This window comes from Pogona vitticeps, chromosome 3 (assembly GCF_051106095.1).
Source record: "Pogona vitticeps strain Pit_001003342236 chromosome 3, PviZW2.1, whole genome shotgun sequence".
In the NCBI taxonomy this organism is placed as follows: Eukaryota; Metazoa; Chordata; class Lepidosauria; order Squamata; family Agamidae; genus Pogona; species Pogona vitticeps.
The window spans coordinates 89,923,649-89,946,487 of NC_135785.1; the positions used below are offsets into that span (position 1 = coordinate 89,923,649).

The window sequence follows — 22,839 nt, forward strand, 5'->3', positions numbered from 1 at the left end:
CTCTGCACAGAGACTCTGTTATTGTTGATCCTGTTCCAGATCTTGATCTCGATCTTCAACACATTGACGCTGATGATCCTGCTCTCTGTCCCAGGAATGAGGCCATTGTAAACACCAATTTCATCCATCACCTTATTACTTTATAACCTCCATACTGTTATAGATTTATGGACTGACCTTTCTCTGCTGTTTAGATCTGGTTTGGGAAATTGTCAGTGTCTCATTCCCATTCTTGTTCATGACTTTAGACGTTGAGAGAACATTTAGGTTGGAATCGTTAGAGACACCACAAAGACCTACAGTCTCCACGTTTTAAGTCGTTGATATCAAAGAGATCTGGTTGCCGTTTCAACTTGTTCAGGTGGTAAATAGTCCATGTGTGTTGGGAGGACCGCTCAATATGATGACAGCTCTCCAGATTATCAGTGGCATACATCTGAGGTTGTTGCTGGGAAGCTCAACTGGTGGATGTAAATTTTCCCCCTCCTCCAGATCCAAGTCTATTGGAATCAACAATGATGCTGCAGCAGCTGGCCCTTCAGTTACCACAGGAAAAGGTACCATAACAGGAGGTTTCACCTGAGATTGATTCCAGTGATTTGGATAATGTTAATGAGGTTTCACTAGGACTACACTCTCTGTTTGTTTCATCACCTGACTTCAATGTAGGGGATGTACAGCCATTGTCCCCATCTGATGACATTCATACCTGTGCTAATGTCATGATGAGAATGGCTAAATCTTTTAAGCTTTCAATTATGGAAAACACAGCCTAAAGTCTCTGCCCCAGTTTCCAAAAGAATAACATCTACTGCTAACATTCCATTACAAATTTCAATGTTACCTACGTTGATGAAGCCTATCACACAGTCTTGACATACACCTTTTTTGATATCACCAGCCTCCAGGTGTATTGAATAACTGTACAGAGTGCAAGAAGATGATGCTAATTTTCTATTCAAACACCAATTTCCAAATTTTCCTGGGTGCTGGGTCCTCCATGTCTCCTCCTCTTGCCTCTCTCTCTCTATCTATCTATCTATCTATCTATCTATCCACACCCTCTCTGCTCTTATTTTCCTGTTCTACTCTGCTTTCACACTCCCTCCAGTATGAAGGGTGGACAGTAATTCTGGTACCCTTCTGCTTCTTCCTTTGAGATCACCATCTGTATGACTTATGGGTCCCTCCAAATCCACTCCTAACCCTCAGCTAGTATTGGCTTCTCTTTCCTTATCTCAGCTTCTCCTGCTTCTGTCTCTCTCCCCTCCCTACTTATGCTCACTCTATTTATATCTTTCCTCTTCACTTCCTTGCCTTCCTGATCTTGTTCCAGATTTCCTGCCTTTTTCTTTTTTCTTCCCTCATTCTTGTCAGAGGATTTTGCCCTTGCTTCCCCCTCCTTTTTCCTCTCACTTTCCCTCCTTTCTCCAACAAGTGGCCTCTCCTTTTCTTATTTTCTGTTTCCCACAGCTGTGGTCTCTGTGCTTCTTTCCTCTTTCTGAGGCAGGAGGGGATGGCGCTCAGGTGGAACAGATGACTCTTCTGCCTTTCTTCTCACAATAACCTGTTCTTCTATATCTTCTTAATATTGCTATTGTAGTACAGTAGTATCTTATTATTTTTAGTGTTTATAAAACCCAAATGGTAGTGATTCTTAAACATTTAATCTGAGAGGCAGAGTGTAGAAGTATGTGCTTTTCTTTCTGATACTGTATTTGTTTAAGGCCCAGTTATAAGCATGGTCATTGCAGGGCATTGCCGTTTGCAAGATGAATAAATATATATGGACCTTGATAAGAATGATCTGAGAGACATACTGTAATTGCTTCAGTTGCATTGGCATAACCTCCAGTGCCATGTTTCTGTGCCTTGTTTTGTAGCTTGTGGAAACCATCTACTTAACATTACCATCAGTTCTTTCCATGATAGGTTCTTTGAATTTGTAAGTGAAAACAATGCTGTCTGATTCATTGGTTATTTGGGGATCAAAAATAAATCAACAGAATGTAGGCCAGAGAGGTTGTTTGCTGTGAAAATTGCACTTCTGACAGAAAAGCCAATATATAGTTCCTCCTTTATTGCTTGAACTGCTTGTTTTATTGAGAGGGCTTGAAATTTTTTAAAAGAATTCTCATGCTCATATGAGAAGCTTATATTGTGATCAATATTGTTATACCTGGAAGAAAGTTCTAGTGCCTCACCTGTTCATTATTCAGTAGAATGAAATACGATGAGGTGTAAGTGTCTATAACAGCATGTACTTCTGTATTAATCCAGAAAGAACTGAGTGACTATATATTTAATCTGGTTGATTTACCTGGGTTAGGTGAATTCTAGAATGAGCCAAAGAAAATCTAACCCTAAAAAATTAATTTTCTCTTGACTTGTACAAGGTATATATAGAAATGCTGGGAAAGGAAGGTAAGAAATATTATTTCATCTGACAAATTAATCCAGTTTTTCTTGTGAAGGTTACAGGTTGGGAGACATTCACTGTGGAGGCAATTTGAATACTCATTTATTTAAAATAGTTATAGCCCACCCTTCTTCTCAAGAGGGCCCGATATTAAAAGAAATAGTATTAAAAGCTTGAAATATAGCAAAATTTTATAACCTTAAAAAAGATTAAACAGATATCAATTTTAAAGCTAATGAATAAAAATAGTCTCAAGCCATTCTAGAAACAGATTTTTAAAAACTAGCAAAAATATAGCAGCCCTATTTTTAAGAACCGCCACTTATTGAGAAAAAGCCTGACTGCTTGCGGAAGGACAGCAAAGAAGATGCCAGTCTGTTATAAAAATTATAAAAGATATATTCAAAGGGCTGGAAAGTCTGTGCTTATACTGGTTATGCACAATCTACTCTTTTTAAAGCTTTTAATGCTGTTTCTTTTAATATTGTAAACTGCATTGGGTCCTCTAGTCTAGAAGAGAAAGGTGGGGTATAAGTATTTTAAATAAATGAATACTTAAATTGTCTCTAGATAATGAATGTCTTTCCACCTGTACCATCCCATAAGAAAAATGGGATTAATTTGCCAGATGAAAACATCTGAGTGAGGAGATCTGTTCCCTTGGATACTGCTGCTGAAGGGCAAGTGTCAAGCTTTCATATTATTCAGTGCTGTAATATGAAGATTGTTCTGCAGCTTCCTAATCCATTGCTTATGAAGCTGTAGCAGTGTGCTCCTCTCTTGCCCCATGTTCTGGCTTTGAAATAGAAATGCTGGTGTACACTCAGTAAGAGTCTCCATTTATATCTCCACTAGAGAACTCCGGTTTAACTATGGTTAACAGATCAGGATTATAGGCAGGATGTGGTGCTGATAGCTCTTGATGGACTTATCTATCACAATGTGTTCCAACTGCTTTAAAAGTGAGCTAAGCTATGCTTGAAACTTAGTGCATGCTGTCAGGTGGCTTTTCCCTTTGAAAAAAAATTTCAAACATGGGTCCTAAAACAAATCATGGCCATTATTTTGAAAAAAACAAAACCCTGTACTTTATAATTCACACTTTGAATATGAGGCAAAATTCCTATCTTGTACTCTTTTGTTAAAACCTCCATACAAAATGTGCCTCATCAGTTACTCTGTCATGATCAAGATAAGTTAGTTAAGTTGAACTTCAAATGGGGAACTAAGAAATAAGTGAGAAATAAGGCAAAAGTTGAAATGAACACAAGAACTTGTTAATTTTGGAAGGTTGCCTTATTAATTCTGGCAAAGCTGCCTTTTAAAGGGTTAAAATTCTTTACCATCGAAATATCTAACAAACAGCTGTAGAGATTTGGCTGTAATAGATACATGACCAGATTTATGGTTACAGACAACTAGAATAAGACTTCCACTTCTTGTCCAAGTGATGATTTTGCCACTTTTCTCGTATTGGAGCTTTTTAAAATAGCAATTTCAAGTGATCAGAAAATCTCATTGTTTCATATGTTCTTCCACTCTTTTTTTCCAGAGCTCAGGCACAAGCACCTTCATCAGTGAAACGCGATGTAAGAGCAGAGCCTGAGGAGGAGGTGAAAAGTGGAGAAGAAGTAGTGAATGAAGAGGGTGATGATAGGAAAGCTGTGGAGTCAAGTGATGAAGATGCTCTTGCAGAAGGGGAGAAGAAGAAGAAGAAGCGTTCTGGATTTCGGGACCGTAAAGTATGGCTGATAATACAAAATTACTCCATGATAAACTCCATGATAAATGAAAACATAAAGGAAATAGAAACTTGAAGCAAGCTGACTACTGTAGGTTGTAAAGCAGTGAAAAATAATGGTTGAAGTACCCAGTATAGTGTAGTGGATAGTGATGGGTTAGGACTCAGGAAACCTGGGTTTGAATCTCTGCTGAGCCATGAAAACTCACTTATGGTGGGGTGTGTGTGGCACTAGTAAAAGCCCTATTAGGGTTGAAATAAATGGGAGGTGACTTAACAATATATAAGACACAGCAAACAACAGTTGGAAGAGGTACTTTAGAACCTTGTTCAGACTTTAGACTAATCCACAGATGGACCATTCTTGGACCTCTGATTTCCATAGGTGCTCATGCTCTCCTGTCTCATTTTTGTCTTACAGACATGGGGGAGGGATGTTGAAAAAGACCCAGGTGCCCTTTTCTGACCGTGGATGAGTGGGTGTATGTGTATATATTTACATTTCAATGAGGGGTGGGAGCTGAGATGCTGGAGGCCTCAGAACATAGCAGAATAGCTCACCTGCCCCCTAGAGGGCAAAAGGGGACTTTTGGAGCCATTTTTTGTTCCAAAAAATTTAAATGTTTTATCAGGGCAAGGGGTTTTGAGGGTCCTAGATGCGCAGGAGGCACATGAGAGACTCTATGGGCCACATGCATTATGTGCCAGTGCTAAACTTTAACAACATTCATGTGTAGGAACACTTTTGGGAAGTGTGACTCCAGTCAGAACAACATTTTTGGTGTTTTCTGCTGTCTGGATGGGAAGGATACTTGTAGTTAGGTGTTTAAAACTTCTGAAATCTCAAATCCAGCCAGCTCTCCAGGTGTTCTTCCCTTTTTGCACAGGGAAGGTTTTTGAAGTGGGGCATCCTGCCAGAGATGCTGCAGACTGCATAGATCTGTGGCAACTGAGGACCACAGACTGAAAACAGAAAATAAAATTTCTAACTTTTTCCTTGCAACTGCACTGGAGGAGAGAAAGGGAAAGTTGAGCACGTAAACCTCAGGCCCTTCCATGGGCCAAGAACTGGTAAAATGTTTGTCTTTTCGCCCTTTGAATAGAAGAACCGCATGCCACTGCCCCTAAGGTGTTTTCATTCTTTATGTTGTGGATGGATGGGGAGCTATTCAAGAGAGCCAAGTCTAAGGCCCATTGCCAGATCTTTTGTTCCTAGCCAAGATGTGTTTTTTTTTATTTATGTGTGGGAGGTTCTTGGATGTCCTGGCACTCTGCATAGGCAAATGAATGTATATATACAACAACCAGCTGCTAACTGTTTTATGCTTATGTCTATACATTTTAAAAAGGCAGGTGCAGGGAAATAGGTTTTGTTTAAGCTTTAGGATGTGGGAACTATTCCAATGTTGGTACCATTAAAAAGGCAATTAACAAAGGGCTGCCAGCCTGCGTTTACCTGTTGTACCTGTTGTACCTTGAATGCTTACAAGAGCAGGAGATTCCTGCAAGTATAACTGCACTGTGGGAGACTTTATTTCTCTGCTGGAATGGACTTGTCTTTTACTGTTGAGGAATCTCATAATTATGTAGTATTTTGAAATTTACTAGGACTTTTAATTTCAGTTTTGCTCATTGAGATAACTGGAAATAAACATTTTTTAAATCAAAATTCAGTAAAGTCAGAAATTTGATCTGTGTTCTCAGTGTTAATTGCTGTTAGGATACAAAGAAAGTTAGTATGGTGTTATGATCCTAATGTTGTGTTTAGAGTACAGTAGAGAGATCTGAATTTAAATCACTGTTTAGCCATAAATCTCCCTGTGTGCCTTTGAGCAAGTTGCTGCTTCTTAGCCTAAGCAAACCTCACAGGGTTGTCATGAGCAGAAAAGAAAGAAGAAAAGGCTCTAGTTCACAGTCCTGAAGAAAGGTGGAATATGAATGCAGTCATTGACAAGAGTGAGAACATTCTGAATTATTCCTATTGCATGTGTGTATTTTCCATATTATGGAATTATCTGGTTTTTAATAGCCAATTTACAACATGCATGGATTATAGAGAGCTTCAGAGATGGCATTTGGTCATTAAATTGCTGCATCAGCTTTTTCTTTCTTATTTTTCAAAATTTAACCAAGCATAGATCCTTGCTGAATTAAGATAAAGCAGTTGGGTGAATGTTTTAGTACTTGGTTCCTTCTTTTGGCTCATTTGTTGGACTTGAAACTGCAGCTTATTAAGCATGCGAAGGCTAGGAAACTGACATGAGCTAAGCTTTCAGATTGCTTTTGCTCCACCACTATGTGCTTAGAATTCCTTTGAAAATATGCTATTGATCAGAGAAAAACTTTCAAACTTTACCACCCTGCCCATAATCGGAGTTCTTAAAGCTTCTATTGCAAACCACAATAGAAATTATATTAAAATGTTCTTATGGAAATAGCTTGTTAAGACCTCATGTAGTTAAGAGTGTGAGTTATGTGGTGTCTGCTTGGAAGACACCAGGCAGACACCACATCTGTTCTCATCTGTTATAGGAAAACAGCTTACTGGCTTTGGAAAAATAATTTGGAATCAGGTTCAGCAAAAACACATACACCCTTCTCTTGCAGTATGGGGATGTACTAATAATGATCTACTTTACAGAAGGATTTTGAGCATCACATTATAATTTGATAGAAATGTTATATGACAATTGGTAGTTCTGAAAATAGTGTTGTACACTGACATAGCCAGGGAACACATTCTAAGGCCAGAAAGTTGGAGGTATGATTAATGAGTGACAATAGATAGGGTCCTTTCAATCGCTGCATCCTTGTCAACAATGTGCTGTACGCAATGCAGGTGGCCCCTTTTCTTCTGTCAAATGTTACTTTTTAAGCTGACAAGCTTTTGCCTTCCAGAGTACCTTCTGCTTTATTTAAAGCTGAATTTGTATTTGCAGTCTCTGGCCAAAATCTGGTCAACAGGCTTCTGCAGTGGTTCCCGGTCTTGGATTCCCAGATGTTTTTGGACTACAACTCCCAAAAATTCTGGCCAGCACAGCTAGTGGGTTAAGGTTTTGTGGAATTTTAGTCTAAGAACATCCTGAGGGGCCAAGGTTGGGAACCAAAGGTGGTCCCTGTTGTTTTCAGCAAGTCTTATGCTTGTGTAAGGGGATGTTGAGAAGCCCACTGCTCACACAACAGACGATTATGCAGGCAGAATGAGGCAATAGGATACTGGTCTTTGTTGCATCCTTACTGGATTCTAAAATATTATTTTGTTTTTATATGATACTGTAATTGTAAAGGGTTGTAAGCTGCTGTGAGTTATACATGGACCCTGGAGGGATAGGAGAGGTTCTCATATATTAACATTTGGGTACAGTTGTAGGATTCGAGCTACTCTTGCCTCAGACACTATAGGTGTTTTTTTTAAGCAGGTATGGACTTCATTTCAGGGGTATTCTTGATTGTACTGCTTTGCTTTTTCCCTTATTAAATCAATGGTTGTTGTTTGTTTGTTTGCTTATGTGGGCAAAAGCAGAGCACATAATGTAGAAATGTTGTTGTGATGAAGAAAAGACCAGCAGTCTGCTGAAGAACCTAGCATCCCTTTTACTAACATTGAGCCATGGATGATAAGTGTATCTATGTTGTTTCCAATCTGAGACATGCTTCATCCTTGGATCTTGCAGTGTATCATCCCTTGGTCACACACCCTGTCATCAAAATGATAGCCATGTTGTTCCTTGTAATTAAATACAGCATTTTACTGCATTGTGAGTAAGCTCTTTTGGATTTTATCCTGGTTTCTTTAAATAAATGTCCTCTAGGACAAATGTAGTGAAGAATACCAAGAAAATTTAAGTATGGGAGTCTCAATCTGAAGAAAAGATGGTGTAATAATAAATTTACCCACATCATTTTTTAAATAAAATAGATAATGTATTCTTAATAAATTGTTTCCTTGGTCAGCATTTTGCCAAGGTTCTATATACAAATGTAGATGTGTATCAATGACTTAAAACAGCTGTATATTTGAGTTAGGAAATATGAACGATCTGTATTTTTCTTTAGGTGATGGAATATGAAAACAGGATTCGAGCATACTCTACTCCAGATAAAATCTTCCGATATTTTGCCACCTTGAAAATAATAAATGAGCATGGAGACTCTGAAGTGTTTATGACCCCACAGGATTTTGTGCGATCTATAACACCAAATGAAAAACAACCAGAACGTAAGTGACCTTGTATATAATGATAGTGAGCATATGTGATGATTTAGAAGGGAACCCTTGGTTATCATTTTCTATTTAGGAAGTGAATTAATTTGCTAAAGTTCTTAAACTTTGCAACCTTTGAGAATCATTGATTAAGAATCATCTCTCATTTTCAGTCTCTGCCCTCTACCATCTTCAATTAACTGTTATTTTATGGTTTTAAAGAATTATTTAGTAGGTATAAACATAGAAAGCTAGGGGGAAATGGGTTAATACTCCAATGTTTCTTTCTCTGATTGTACTATCAAATAAATATCATGCTGACACTCAATAATATCTTGGCAAATATATTCAGTGGGTCATATATCAAAAAGTTGCAGTTTGTGGTGCTCTCATGTAGGAAAATCCACCATTTTATCTCCCCCTTCCTCTTCATAAATATCATCATGCCATACCTTCAGGATTCTTGAGTCCTTACTGGGGGTTGGGAGTGGACATAAGATTCAAAGAAGGGTTGCTTTAAGTTGTAATACAGTAACAGGTTTATAGTGGTATTTTAAATATTAGTTTAAAAATAATGTATCTATATTTTAATCCAATTTATTTGTTAAAACAATTGCCCAAGGTCCCTAATACTGACTTATTTTTCTAAATTCTTACTTACATGTTTCCTCTTTTTCCTTAGTATTTATATGCTGCCTTTCTCCTTATAGGGGACCCAGGGAGGTTCACAACAATTAAATCTATACAGTGACCATCAGTTTTAAAAAGACCATAGAAATTATGTGAAAAAAACATTAAACAATTATGAGTATTAAAATCAAGATGAAAACAATTTAAAAAACATTTTATGCATCACTACCAGCACTCTGATTTGTCTCCAGAAATGAACTGGCAGCCAGTGAAACTGTTGTAACAGACAAGTTATGGGCTTCCTGTAACCAGCTTTGAATAGAAGTCTAGCTGCCACATTTTAAACCGGCTAAAGTTTTCAAATCTTCTTGAAAGACCTTAGCCAAATATAGCCCTATATAGAGCTCCCGGACTTTGGAACTCCTTCCCACAGGAAGCTAGGCTGGCCCCATCATTGCTTTCCTTCTGCAAGCAGGCAAAGACCTTTCTCTTTAGGCAAGCTTCTTTTGAGTGGGGTTTTTAAATGGATTATTGTGCCTTACTGCTTTGAAATGTGTTTAGGTATTGCTTTTGTTTTTGTATGATATTTGTTTGATCTTCTTTAGTATTTGTAAACTCATGTTGTCTTTAATGATTTAAGCTGCCTTGGGTCCTTTTAAGGAGAAAGGTGGGGTAAAAATATTTTAAGCAAGTAAATAAATAAATAAATAATAAATATTGCAGTAATTCAAACGAGGCATAATTAACTATGTGCCCTAGTGTAGCAGGTGTACTAGCTGAATCACAGAAATGGGTTCCTGACCACAAATGAAGCCTGGGCATCCAGGCTCACAGCTGGATCCAGGAGCATGAGCAAACAGGGAATCTTCATTTTCAGGAGGAATCCATCCAGTAAAGGCTGAATCCCTATTCCTTGATCTGCCTCTTGTCTGAGCAGGAGCATCTTTGTTTTGTCTAAATTATTTGTTCACTCCCAGCCAGTCCATTACAGTGGAACCTCTACTTACAAACTTAATCCGTCCCAGAAGATGTTCGTTAGTTGAAACGTCCGTAAGTAGAAGCAAAATTTCCCATAGGAATGCATTGAAAACTGATTAATCCATTCTGGCTGTTTTTGGTTCTTATGTAGAGGCGCCGTTCTTAAGTTGAGGCATTAATTCCCATAGGAACTAATGCAAAGCCAGTTAATCCGTACTCTACCACTAGGAGGAGAGTTTTTCTTCTTTTGACCTAAGATGAATTTAGGTTAAAAAAAAAGGGCAGGAAAGGAGAGAGGGGGATTGGAACACCTTCTAAACAGAATACCTTTAAAAACAAGCACCTTTTAAACAAAACCAAGCATCTTTTAGCTTAAAAAGGGGCAGGAGAACACCTTTTAAACAGAACACCTTTTAAAAAGTCACAGAATCCAGCAAGCATTATTTTAGCACAGAACTCCTCATCACAAAAAGAGAGCATAGAGTGAGAGAGAGATAAAAGAACGGGTGGTGGTGGGGAGAGCCTTGAGTCTACAGTAGACTCCATTTTAAAACTCCATTTAAAACTCCATTTTAAAGCCTGCCTGCCTGCATCAACAACCAGCTACCATTATTAAAGCAAACTGATCCCCAAAGAAAAAAAGACTTTGAAGCCACATTTTAAACACACATTTTAAAACAAAAGAAAGGTCACAGTACACAAACCTTAGGAGCCACAGAATCCAGCAAGTATTATTCCAGCACAGAACTCATCACAAAAAGAGAGTCTAAACTGCATTTTACAGTCTGCCTGTATCAACAACCAGCAACCATTCTTACAGCAAATAAATACCCAAAGAAAAAAGACTTTGGAGTCACATTTAAAACCCACACATTTGAAAACAAGAGAGGTCACAGTACACGAACCTTAGAAGCCACAGAATGCAAAAATAAATAAATAATTTTTACATTTTAAAATTATAGTCTAATTTTCACATTTAATTTTAATCTATTATTACAGTCTCCTTTTCACATTTTAAATCTACACTGCAAGACTCCTCAGGGCACAGAAACATTACCCCCCTCCTAGCCCTACCCCCCAAGCTGCAAAAACCCTGTACAGTACAGTAAATACTGTACAGTGTATGTACTCACCCAGAACAGGCAGTCTCTCTGTTTTTTTTTAAAAAAGTCAAAAATCCAAAAATTAAAAATAAAGCCAAAAAATACAGTCTGTACAGTACCATGCAGTACCATGCAGTACTGTACCAGGTAGTTTGAAGACTCTCTCCTTCTATCCACTCTCTAACCGTTGGGATGAGCGAGGTAGCAGACAAAGAGCCTCTTCACTGGCCAACAGTCAACTGAAAGTTCAAATTTTGCACTTTCCCCGCCTCCCCCATGTTTTTTTTTGTTTGTATGTTGAAGTTCCATTCGCAAGTAGAAGCAAAATTTAGCAAACGGAGCTGTTCGTACGTTGAATTGTTCATAGGCAGGGACGTTCGTAAGTAGAGGTTCCACTGTACTAACATCAAAAACTGCTTCAGAATTGAAAGAGCTTCCCTAGAGTTAAATGACAAATGCAGACAGAATTGGCTGTCATCAGCATGCTGGTGGAATTAAACACTAGGAGTCTGAACAACGTCTCTCAGCAGTTGAATGTGCATCTCTCATCCTTTTATCCAGATAACAACGCCCATATGCCTCTTACACCTTGCCTTGTAATATTCTTACCTATCACATTTCCTTGCTCAGTCCCTCCCTTCAATTGTGCAAACATCTCCTTGCCCCACAAAATATGTTCCTCTTTTTTACTTTCCTCCTTTGGAACTGTGTCTGTGGGACCTCCCCACCCACCTGCTTCCCCCAAACTGTTGAATCACACTTCTTCTGTGAATCGTAGGATACAAACTCCTTGCTCAGAAATACTCTACTGTGTAACTAAGAGTAAGCACATGCAACCAAAATAACCAAATTTTGGTCCCTCTGGTTTTCCCCATCTCGGTTTCCCTCTCTTTATAGTGTTGTCAGCCATGTGTCTACTTCTGGAATTGCATCTTGAGAGTAAGGTAGAATGCTAGCTTCTGTACAAAATGCCTTGAACATAAATTGGAATAAGTTGATTGTAAGGGTAATTGGGGTAGCCCATAAAGTTAGCAAAATTCTGCCAAGCACTTTGCATTCTCAGTAGTTTCAGTGGAGAAAGTTAAGCAAGCGCCCAAATCTGTTCTATTGCCTTTAAAGAGCCTTAAAATGTATGTGTGTTCTGGCAAGGGAGAATGAAGGAAATGCCCTGGTTATAGCTGTTTAATATAAAACCCACGAATCTGCTACATTGTTTGATAAACATGTATTACTTTTTAACCTGCAAAACAGATGGCAGAAGAGTTTTTATTGCTTTGTTTTAGGAGAGATTCAGAAATGCATTCTGAACTGATTAATAACTCCATTTTCTGCACCATGACTATTATAGACTTCTAAATAAATGTGAAGCATTTCATCATTTTTACTCACAAAGTTGGTGATGATATATTTTCTGCCTTATTGATCACGGGTGGTTTCTCACCCCCACACTCCCACCACATTTCTCTTACATGGCCAGTCTGAGTAATAAGAAGATACAGCAAGTCTCTCTCTCTCTCTCTCTCTCTCTCTGTGTGTGTGTGTGTGTGTGTGTGTGTGTGTGTGTGTGTGTGTGTAAAATCCAGATAGCAAGAATGATCATAATTATGAGAAGATAGGAACTGAATCTTATCTTGTGTTTGTGACTATCGTTGTGCCACATATTTCATCATTTAATACTGTCAGCCATTGTTAAAAGATACTATTAATTTACATGTGAGTTTCCTGTGGAAATGAAAACATTAATTTCTCAGTTCCAGTGGTGCATCAGATCTTTTAGAACCATGGTTACCTAGATAATCTTTGCAATTGCTTCCTTCTTTCCTTCCTTACACATTGGTTGGTCCCCCAACAATAGTTCATAGAATTATGAATTAACTGTGGGCTTGTGTGTTGCCTCCTTTTCCAGTTCTGGCTTGGAGGGCAGCTGTTAATTATACTGTGTCTATGGGTTTTTGAACTGGAAATGGAGAGGGGAAAGTATGACATTGAAGGTCATAGCTGATTAACAGTACTCCAGACAGAAAATGAAGGATCTGTCAGAAAATCTGGTATGTTACTTCCAGGGCATCTGCTTGTATCTTTTTAAGTGGAGGCCATAGCCAGGAAAAATGGAAGCCTTTTAATAAAAAATAGTTTTTCAGCATCCTACCAGATTTGTTTTAAATATCTTGTTTAGGAGTTTGTTTTTATATGTCATAAATCTCTAATGCATGAGCTTTTACTCCGTTGTTTGTGAATTTGGGTGCAATGAAAACCATTTGACATTTCAAGAAAATGAATATATTTATGTTGTACTGTTTGAAGAACCATAAAATTCACCCATTAACCTCTAAAAAGGACCTTCCCTCCCTTCCCCATGCTTTATATTTTAGACATGATCTCTCTCCCCCCCACCCCATCTTGTCATTAGCAAGCATTGTTCTCAAAATCAGTCACTTCATGGTGATCAGTTCTTCTCTGTTATCAATGAGTAACGAAAAGCCTGATCTGTAGATACAGTGGGCCCTCGACTTACGAACTTAATCTGTTCTGGAAGTCCATTCGTAACCCGAAAACTTCATAACTTGAATCAGCATTTCCCATAGGAATGCATTGAAAACCATTTAATCCGTTACGGCTCGTTTTGGTTCTTAAGTCGCGGGGTGGTTCGCAAGTCGATTCCTTAGTTCCCATAGGAACTAATGCAAAGCTGCTTAATCTGTTCCTACCACTAGGGGCATATTTTTTCTTTTCCCCCTTCCCCCCTTTTTTCCTTTTTTTTTGTTTGTTTTTTTTTTTGTTCATAACTTGATTCCACGTTCGCAAGTAGGGTCTATAGTTTCCTATGAGATCGGGTTTGTAACCCGAAATGTTTGCAACTAGGGCCGTTCATAAGTCGAGGGCCCACTGTAATACTGAAAAGATGGATTAGTATGTATTTACTGAATTGTTTTGTAGTTTCTTTCACAGAACATATTAAGCTTTTTAATGATACAAAGATTCCTTAAAGCATTTTGCAACGCATACCAGTTGTGGAGACTTATAGCATAGAATTAAAATTTTTAATTTGTTTTTTTCTTCTTCTGTTGTGTGTCCTACTTCCTTTGAATGTCACAAAATGATCTTTGCTTGTTCATTCTGCTGGACACAATTTGACAGGGTTATTTTGCCAATTCTTTAATCAAAAGGATGCAGTGCACTAAACTGGAATGTGCTGTGTAGAAAAAACAAGACAATTTCAGTATGTTCTGTCATTCAAAGTTTTCTTTTATACCTTTTAAAACCTGTTTATTCTCAATGCAATATAAATAACTCATATTTTTATATGAGGCTTTCTCTGTTATTAGTGCACTTGGTTCACAGCCATGTATGTATGTATATTAATTATCTGCTCTTTCTTCTCATAGGGGACCCAAGGTGGCTCATATCATTTAAAAACTATACAATGCCCACAAGTTAAAAATACCATTAAAAACAATATTAAAAACAATTAATCATTAGTCAAAATTAAAACTATGATTAAAATCAAATTTAAAAACATTAAAAAAATCTCTAAATGTAATAAATGCAGAATTCCCTTTCACTGCTTATAAGCCTATCTGAAAAGGCATGCATGTAGTCAGGAACCAGGACAAGCTGGGACAAACCAGTTTATGCCCATTTCTGTTGGACATGATAATTCTTCTCCACATAGCGGAGCCAGATTTGCCCCCTGGGTTACTAGGAAGCTAGCAGAGAGGCAACGAGAGAGGTAGAGATTAGAGTGATGGTGGTGAGAAACTTGGAGCAGGTCTGACCAAAATGCCTTTTAGAAGACCTCCTCTGGCAGTGATGACAATGTCTTCCCATGTGAACGTTTTAAGACGTTGAGTGGGGAGCTTTTTCTCAGTCCACCCTTACCACTTTCTTTTTGGGTAGGCATATAGTAAGCAACAGGCTTTTAAAGATGATATTTTAATGGGAAAGCTATATATTTTTCTTTCTAAATGTGACTTCAGAAGGTTTCTGTTCAGTGGTTTAAACTTGTAATGTGTTTAAATGTTTCCTGATGTTCTAACTTATTGTAGCTGCCCTACTTCTCAGTTTCATCTTCTCCAGATCAATTAATTGAGCTGTTCCTTTCAACATCCTTTAGATTTATCTTCTTTTGTTTAGTTTGGAATCTGTAGAAGAGGAGTTGTTTTTAACTTGTATAAAATGAATGTCACCTAAAGACTGATTGATGGCAATGAAAGATTTTGAAATCTGTTAGTGGCATCTGTTGCTTGAGGGTAAAATGGATAATGAAGGCTAAATGTTGCTTTACAAGGTAACATGGGGGTCTGGAGGTGGAGTTTATGCATCAAGATGCTGGTGGAGCATGATAGATATGCTGGTGGAGCATGATAGATATCATAGGAATGATTACTTTCCAAAAATTGTTAGAGTCAGAGAAGGCTTTTATTACCCAAATCTATAAATATATAATGTGATGGAAAATAAAACTGTTGATAAGCAACCTGCCATTTCCTTATTTTCTCTATGATTTGTTGCTTAGAGCTTTAAACCATGTTTGTAAAAGTTGCTTTGAAAAACTTATAAGACATATATGTCATAATATTCAAGAAGGTTTTATGTTTGTTTCTTTTTCTTTCAGATCTAGGCCTTGATCAGTTTGTGGTGAAACGTTATGATGGGAAGGTGAGATTCCTGACATTCTTATTGCCATTTGATCCATCTGGGAGATATTTACTCTCCCTTATGTAAAGCTATGCAGTAGTAGTAGACAAAGCCATGTTTGTTTTAGAGCAAGTTATAGCAGTTTTTAAAAACTTAATGGCTCACTTTAATGACTGCAACCAAATCTAAGCGTTTAAACGGCTTTCCTCTGCATGATCTGTTTAACACTGAGGCGGTAGAAATAATTTTGTATTTAAAAATTAAAAAAACAGTGCTCAGTGCTCTTTACGCCATTCTTCAAATTTCTTCACATGCACCCTTTTTCCTGTTTTTTGAAAAGTGACATACAATTCTTAGAATAGGTGCACATGGGCTCTTCACTTTTTTTCTGAATCAGATATAGTCTGTATGTAAAATGTCTCGTATTTCCTTCTCAGAAGTTGAAATGGGAAGATGGACCTCACTTTTTGTTATTTCAATTGATCTTTCACTGACCAAATTCACTGTGACTATTCTTGTTCAGCCAACTCCCAGAAAATTCAGGCTCCCTGTGAGAAAGAGAGGCAGGCTTCCAATTTGGTTTTGTCTCCTTGATTTCTTTCTGTCCTGTAACTCACTAAGTGGTATCTTCAGGCAGATGAAAATTTGCTTACTATATTATGTTCTTCCCTGTTTTATTACTGGTTGACTTTTCATTTTAATGAAGTACAATAATGCTGATACTTCTTAAAGATCTGACACTCTTCTCTACTTGTGCCAGGACTAGTCTGTTTGCTCTGGAAGGGGACTGATATGTCCACAAGTTTACCTCAGAAGGGGGATAGGGATGGGTAGAGAGTGGGACTGAATTTTCTGCCCTGCCAAACTTTGCAGCAGGGTGGTGCAGAATGAGCCTCTTGTATTCTCTGCTGTTGTCATAGAGTGATGTTGCCGTCTATTTGCCCTATAGTTCACCTTCATAACAGAAAGATCTATTTTAATTTGATAGTGCTAGCAGTGTCTTGGACTGAAGCATGCCTACTTCAAACTGTTGCTAGCCATTGCTGAGATAGGAAGGATGCCAGTAGACAGCCTTGGGAATGGGATTTAAGTCATCTCTGCTTCCAGAATCTTGTTCTGTTGCTTGGCCATCCTATAGTATGATGAGGGCATTGGTTTTTAGTGGTCATCACTAGTGCCTGAAAAGTAAAATGGAATACAGTTTCAGATCAGCTTTGAGTACATATAGACTGAAATCATATTGTGTGGCTGTGCAAAAGCCATAGCTTTTAGTAGCAAATTACCCCAAATTAAGAAATCTCCATAAACACTAGCTGTTGCATGCTGAACTACAAATAATGTCTATGGACTTTTCTTAACTTGAGGCAATTTGCTTCCAAAATATATCCCTTTTGCTTAGCAGAGCAGACTAGTTTTCATAACTGTAATGGTAAAGGTAAAGGTTCCCTTTGACATTTTTAGTCCAGTCATGTCTGACTCTAGGGGGTGGCACTCATCCCGCTTTTCAAGCCATAGAGCCAGCGCCTATCCGAAGACAGTTTCCATTGTCAGGTGGCCAGCGTGACTAGGGAACGCCATTTTACCTTCCCACCGAGATGGTACCTATTTATCTACTCACATTTACATGCCTTCGAACTGCTAGGTTGGTGAGGAGCTCGGACAAAGCGACGGGCACTCACTCCGTTGCATGGATTCGATCTTATGACTGCTGGTCTTCTGACCCTGCAGCACAGGCTTCTGCGGTTTAGCCCACAGTGCCACTGATTGTCTGAAACTTTGAATCATGTTAAAGATCTATTTGATTTTACGTTTGTATATAACCCACTTTATTTTATTTTTGGAAGAGAAACATGTCTTATTTATTCCAGATATTACAAATTTGTGTGGCAAGTTTATTTCAAAACTTTTTGTTGTTCTACTGTTGATTTTCCAAAAATGTAAACTATTAATGGCTTCATCTGATTAACCTTAGAGATTTTGCAGGGAAAAAAATAGGAATGTATGTTTTTCATAAAGGAATTTACAGCGAGTTTTTGGTTAAATCAAGCTATTTTCTTTTGTTGTTTCTTTCAGCAAATTGATCTGATTTCTTACGGTAGTTTCTCATGCTATACGATTTTGTAAAAGCTGATATCCAAAACACATATGGACTCTGTTAGTTATGGACATATGTGTGTGTAAATCACAGCTTTCCTCCTTAAAATACATAGCAGCTTGAAAAGGGTTGGTAGATAGTTATCCTGCTCCACCGCATCTTAAACAGATAAATAACTGTTTATACGAAATTCCTATGTGCTGTGCATCCCAAATCAAGATCAGAGGTTAGTACACATTTCTAGTACATTGATCATATGGGAAGACACCTGACTGTAATGGATGTTTATTTTAACTGGATATTAACCATTAATTTTTAACTGGGTTAACTGATTAATTTGTCCATGGGTCAGTCATAACACAGGTGTCAATCATTAGTGAAGTTTATTCCTTTGAATATATTAGTGTCTGTTGTTAGATGTGCCATCCCAATATGCTGTAGTACAACTCTTATGAAACCCAACTAGTAGGCGATTAGTACTGTGGTCAACAGGAGGGAGGAAGCTAGGATAGCGAGATATTTTGAGGAGTATATATTTTGACCCCTACTTACAAAACCTGGTATACGTTTGTGAACGAGTTTTTATCTACCTCTGTACTCCATATTAGATTGGTTGGCATAACCCAGATGTATTTTACCAGTCTCACTTGTTTTTCTTTTCTATTCCCAGTAATTACTAATTTCATTTTTTTGACACTTTATCAGGTAACTGCCAAATCTGACCGGTCTTTCTCTGCCTCTCTCCTGAAACAATGATTGATTTCTGTTTTTGTGGTTCTGTGTTTCCTCTTGTTATGACATACTCTGGAATTCTTTTAATTTATTTTTAACGTGTTTTATAACTAAACCTTTGCTCACTTTCTTCCCTTTCTTCCTAACCTTTCCCCCTTTCATCAGGATTTTTGGCAGGTACTCACGTGTCAGCATGTGCTTCAACCAATTTGTGCTTCAAAACCCATGTGCACCTTCTTATAAAAGGGGCAGTATATGTTTATCTGCTTTCCCCATGATTCTAAAAATAATTTGGTTTTCCCTTTTGGAATACTGTGTGAAAAATTATGCTTTATGAAATATGCAAAAATGAGTTCAGTGGCCAGCCATTTCATATATAAATAAGTTCTGTGAAAAATGACCAGATTTCTCTTCTCTTTTTTTATTATCACCCTTTACTTACTGAGAGTAGTTCATTTCCACTTTCTGTCAAAGTAAAACTATAATCTTTTTATAACAGGACAACTAGCATTTCTTGCTTTTAAAAAGATTGAAACATTTTATGTCTTGCAATAGAAAAATAGATCTTGTGGGCCAATTTACATTCAAATTCCACATTTTGTGTGTGAATGAATTCTTTTCATGCTGGTGGAGTCTAGCCACATGTCTCTACATTTTAAAGATCATGATGTCTTCTCTTCTGTCTACAGTTTAATTATTTAAATAATAAATAGATGGTTGAATGATTATATGCAAGAGAACATAATAACGTAGGGCCCGTGAACAGTTTCATATTCATTGAAATTCCTACCTCTGCTTTATAATTTGAATATATTTTTGAAGATTTTTATTGATTTACAGTGCAATCCTGTGTTTACAGTCAGAAGTAAACATCATGGATTCAGCGGAACTTAAAATTCAAGGAAATATTCTTAAAAATCATTAGTGACGGATTTCTAAATCACCTTTTAGTATTCTCTTATATTGAGAGTTGGTTTTAGTAACTAATGAAAGACTGTTGTTTTCAGGGACCTAAGAGAAAAGGAGACTTTAATGCTAGGGTTGGTGCTGATCACAATTCTTATCCCACTTGTCTAGGCCATTTTGGCATTGGGAAGATGAACGAAAATGGCAAATGCTTGCTGGAGTTTTGCTGTTATTATGTTCTTTGTGTCAGCAATACATTCTTTAATACAAAGCTTCAACACAGAGTTTCTTGAGGACATCCAAGATCCAAGCATTGGCATCAGCTCGATTTGATCCTCACTAGACGTTCTAGCCTTCCTCGTATTATGATCACACACAGTTACCAGAGCACTGTTTGCGATACTGATCACTCTCTGGTGTATAGCAGGGTAAAACTGTGAATAAAGAGATTGTATCACACGAAAAAGGAAGTAAGACCACGTATTGACATCAACAAGACTCGCAATCAAAGAAAAGTGGAGGAATTTGCCCAAGTGCTTGAGGAAACTCTTCCAGGCCCAGCTGATGCAAACTCACCTGAATGATGGGAAAATTTTAAGAATGCTGTTTATAACACCGCCTTGTCCACATTTGGCAAGAAGACCAAAAAGTCGACAGACAGGTTTGAAGCCCATTCAGAGGTTGATGCCAGCCATTGAGGATAAGATGAGAGCTTTAGCAGCATACAAAGCCTGTCCTAGTGAATACAATGTGCAGGGTCTATGAGTTGCTCATAGACTGAGTGCCAGGAGATGTTCTAACGATTATTGGCTTCAGCTCTGCTCTCAGATACAGAGAGCAGTGGACATAGGTAACATCAAGGGGATGTATGATGGTATCAAGCAGGCTTTAGGTCCAATACAGAACAAATCTGCTCCTGTGAAGTCTGCTACAGGCATGATCATCCAGGACCAAGAACAGCAGATGGAACGCTGGGTGCAGCACTACTCTGAGCTATATTCCAAAGAGACTGTAGTAACCGAAGAGGCATTAAATAACATTGAATGCCTTCCTGTCTTGGAAAAGTTGGACAGCGAACCAAATTTAGCAGAAATAAAAGCGGCCTTGAATTCCCTCGCCTCCGGCAAGGCACCTGGGAAGGATAACATCCCTGTTGAAGTGCTGTAAATAGGTCATCACTACCGAACTGTATGAAGTCTTTCGTCTCTTCTGAAGGGAAGGTGGAGTACCACAGGACATGAAAGATGCAAACATCATCACATTGTACAAGAACAAGGGAGACAGGGGCGACTGCAATAAGTACTATGGCATCTCTCTTCTTTCTTTCTTTCTTTCTTTCTTTCTTTCTTTCTTTCTTTCTTTCTTTCTTTCTTTATTTATTTATTTATTTATTTATTTATTTATTTATTTATTTATTTATTTATTTATTTATTTATTTATTTACAGTGGTGCCTCGCATAGCGAGGCTAGTCCGTTCTGGATTAACCTTCGCTATAGCGAAACATCGCTAAACGGAATTTAAAAAGCCATAGAAATGCATTGAACTTCGTTCAATGTGTTCCTATGGCTTTAAAACTCACCGTTAAGCGATGTTCCTCCATAGCGCCGCCATTTTTGCGCCCTCGGTAAGCGAGGGCAGGGTGCGAAAATGCGGCGCGGACCTTCCGGCGGCCATTTTGGAACCGCCAATCAGCTGTTCTCCCCCCGCTTCGTTATGCAATATTCGCTAAGCGAATCGCTTAGTGAATATCGCAAAGCGAAAAAACGCCATAGGGGCCATCGCTGAGCGAATGCTCCAGCGATGGCCCAGAGCCCCTCGTTAAGCGATTTCATTGCTCAGCGGGGCGCTCGTTAAGCGAGGCACCACTGTATTTATTTATTTATTGTCATTGTAAGTATATACACATTACTGTATACCCATACAATGGAATTCACAGACATTCTCAGTATTGTATGGAAGCTGCTTGCCCGTGTTGTGTTGAAGAGGTTCCAGGTGCTTGCAGACAGAGTCTACCCAGAATCACAGTGTGGATTTCGAGCTAATAGATCCACCATCAACATGGTATTCTCCCTCAGATAGTTGCAGGAGAAATGCAGGGATCAACAACAACCACTCTTGGTAGATCTCACAAAGGCCTTTGATTTGGTTAGCAGGGATGGCCTTTTTAAAATACTTCCCAAGATTCGATGTCCACCTCAACTCCTTAACATCATCAGGTCCTTCCATGAGGGAATGAAAGGCACTGTAGTTTTAGATGGCTCAACATCAGATTCCTTTGACATCCAAAGCGAAGTGAAACAGGGCTGTGTCCTCGCACCGTCCCTGTTTGGGATCTTTTTTGCTGCCATACTGAGGCATGCCTTTGGAACTGCAACAGAAGGTGTCTATCTCCGGACTAGATCAGATGGAAAGCTCTTTAATCTCTCTAGATTGAGAGCGAAGAACAAAGTCCAACTAAAATGCATGCCGGACTTCCTCTTTGCCGATAATGCAGCCATTGTTGCCCACTCTGCTGAAGACCTCCAGCAACACATGAATTGTTTTAGCAAGGCCTGCCAAGATGTTGGACTAACAATCAGCCTGAAGAAAACACAAGTCATGGGCCAGGGCGTGGACTCACCTCCCTCTATTACCATTGCCATGCAAGAATTGGAGGTTGTTCATGACTTTGTGTACCTTGGCCAATGATCTCTAACATTCTGTCCCTAAATGTTGAGCTGGATAAACACATTGGGAAAGCAGCTACCATGTTCTCTAGACTCACAAAGAGAGTATGGCTTAAGAAGAAGCTGATGGCATATACAAGATTCAGGTCTATAGAGCCTGTCTCCTGAGCACACTCCTGTACTGCAGTGAGTCCTGGACCCTTTATGCATGGTAATAATAATAATAATAATAATAATATAATTTATTGTCATTGTAAGTATATACACAGTATATCATGGTAGGAGAGGAAGCTGAACATGTTCCATATGTGTTGTCTCTGACGCATTTTTTGTATCACCTGGCAGGACAAAATTCCAAATAGAGTAGTCCTAGAATGAGCTGGAATTTTTAGCATGTATACGTTACTGAAACAGCGACATCTACATTGCCTTGGACATGTTGTGAGAATGGCTGATGGTCGGATTCCAAAAGATCTCCTGTATGGAGAATTAGTGCAGGGAAATCGCCCCGGAGGGAGACCACAGCTGCGATACAAGGATATCTGCAAGCGGGTTCTGAAGGCCTTAGGAATGGACTTCAACAGATGGGAAACCTTGACATCTGAGCGTTCAGTCTGGAGGCAGGCACTGCATCATGGCCTCTTCTATTTTGAAGAAACCCTTGTCCAGCAGTCCAAGGTGAAGAGGCAGTCCTGAAAGCAGTAAAATCAGGGAGCTGGACAGGGG

At 38.5% G+C, this 22,839-nt stretch overlaps 1 protein-coding gene across 1 annotated transcript in view; it reads left to right on the top strand.

Moving 5' to 3' along the window:
• The window catches only part of MICU1 (mitochondrial calcium uptake 1), a 184,626-nt gene that overhangs the window by 62,386 nt on the left and 99,401 nt on the right, over positions 1-22,839 (top strand). Inside the window, exons 3-5 of the mRNA XM_020783150.3 lie at positions 3,972-4,161; positions 8,217-8,379; positions 15,691-15,734. Of these exons, the coding sequence (XP_020638809.3) occupies positions 3,972-4,161; positions 8,217-8,379; positions 15,691-15,734 (397 nt within the window). The remainder of the gene's footprint in view (positions 1-3,971; positions 4,162-8,216; positions 8,380-15,690; positions 15,735-22,839) is intronic.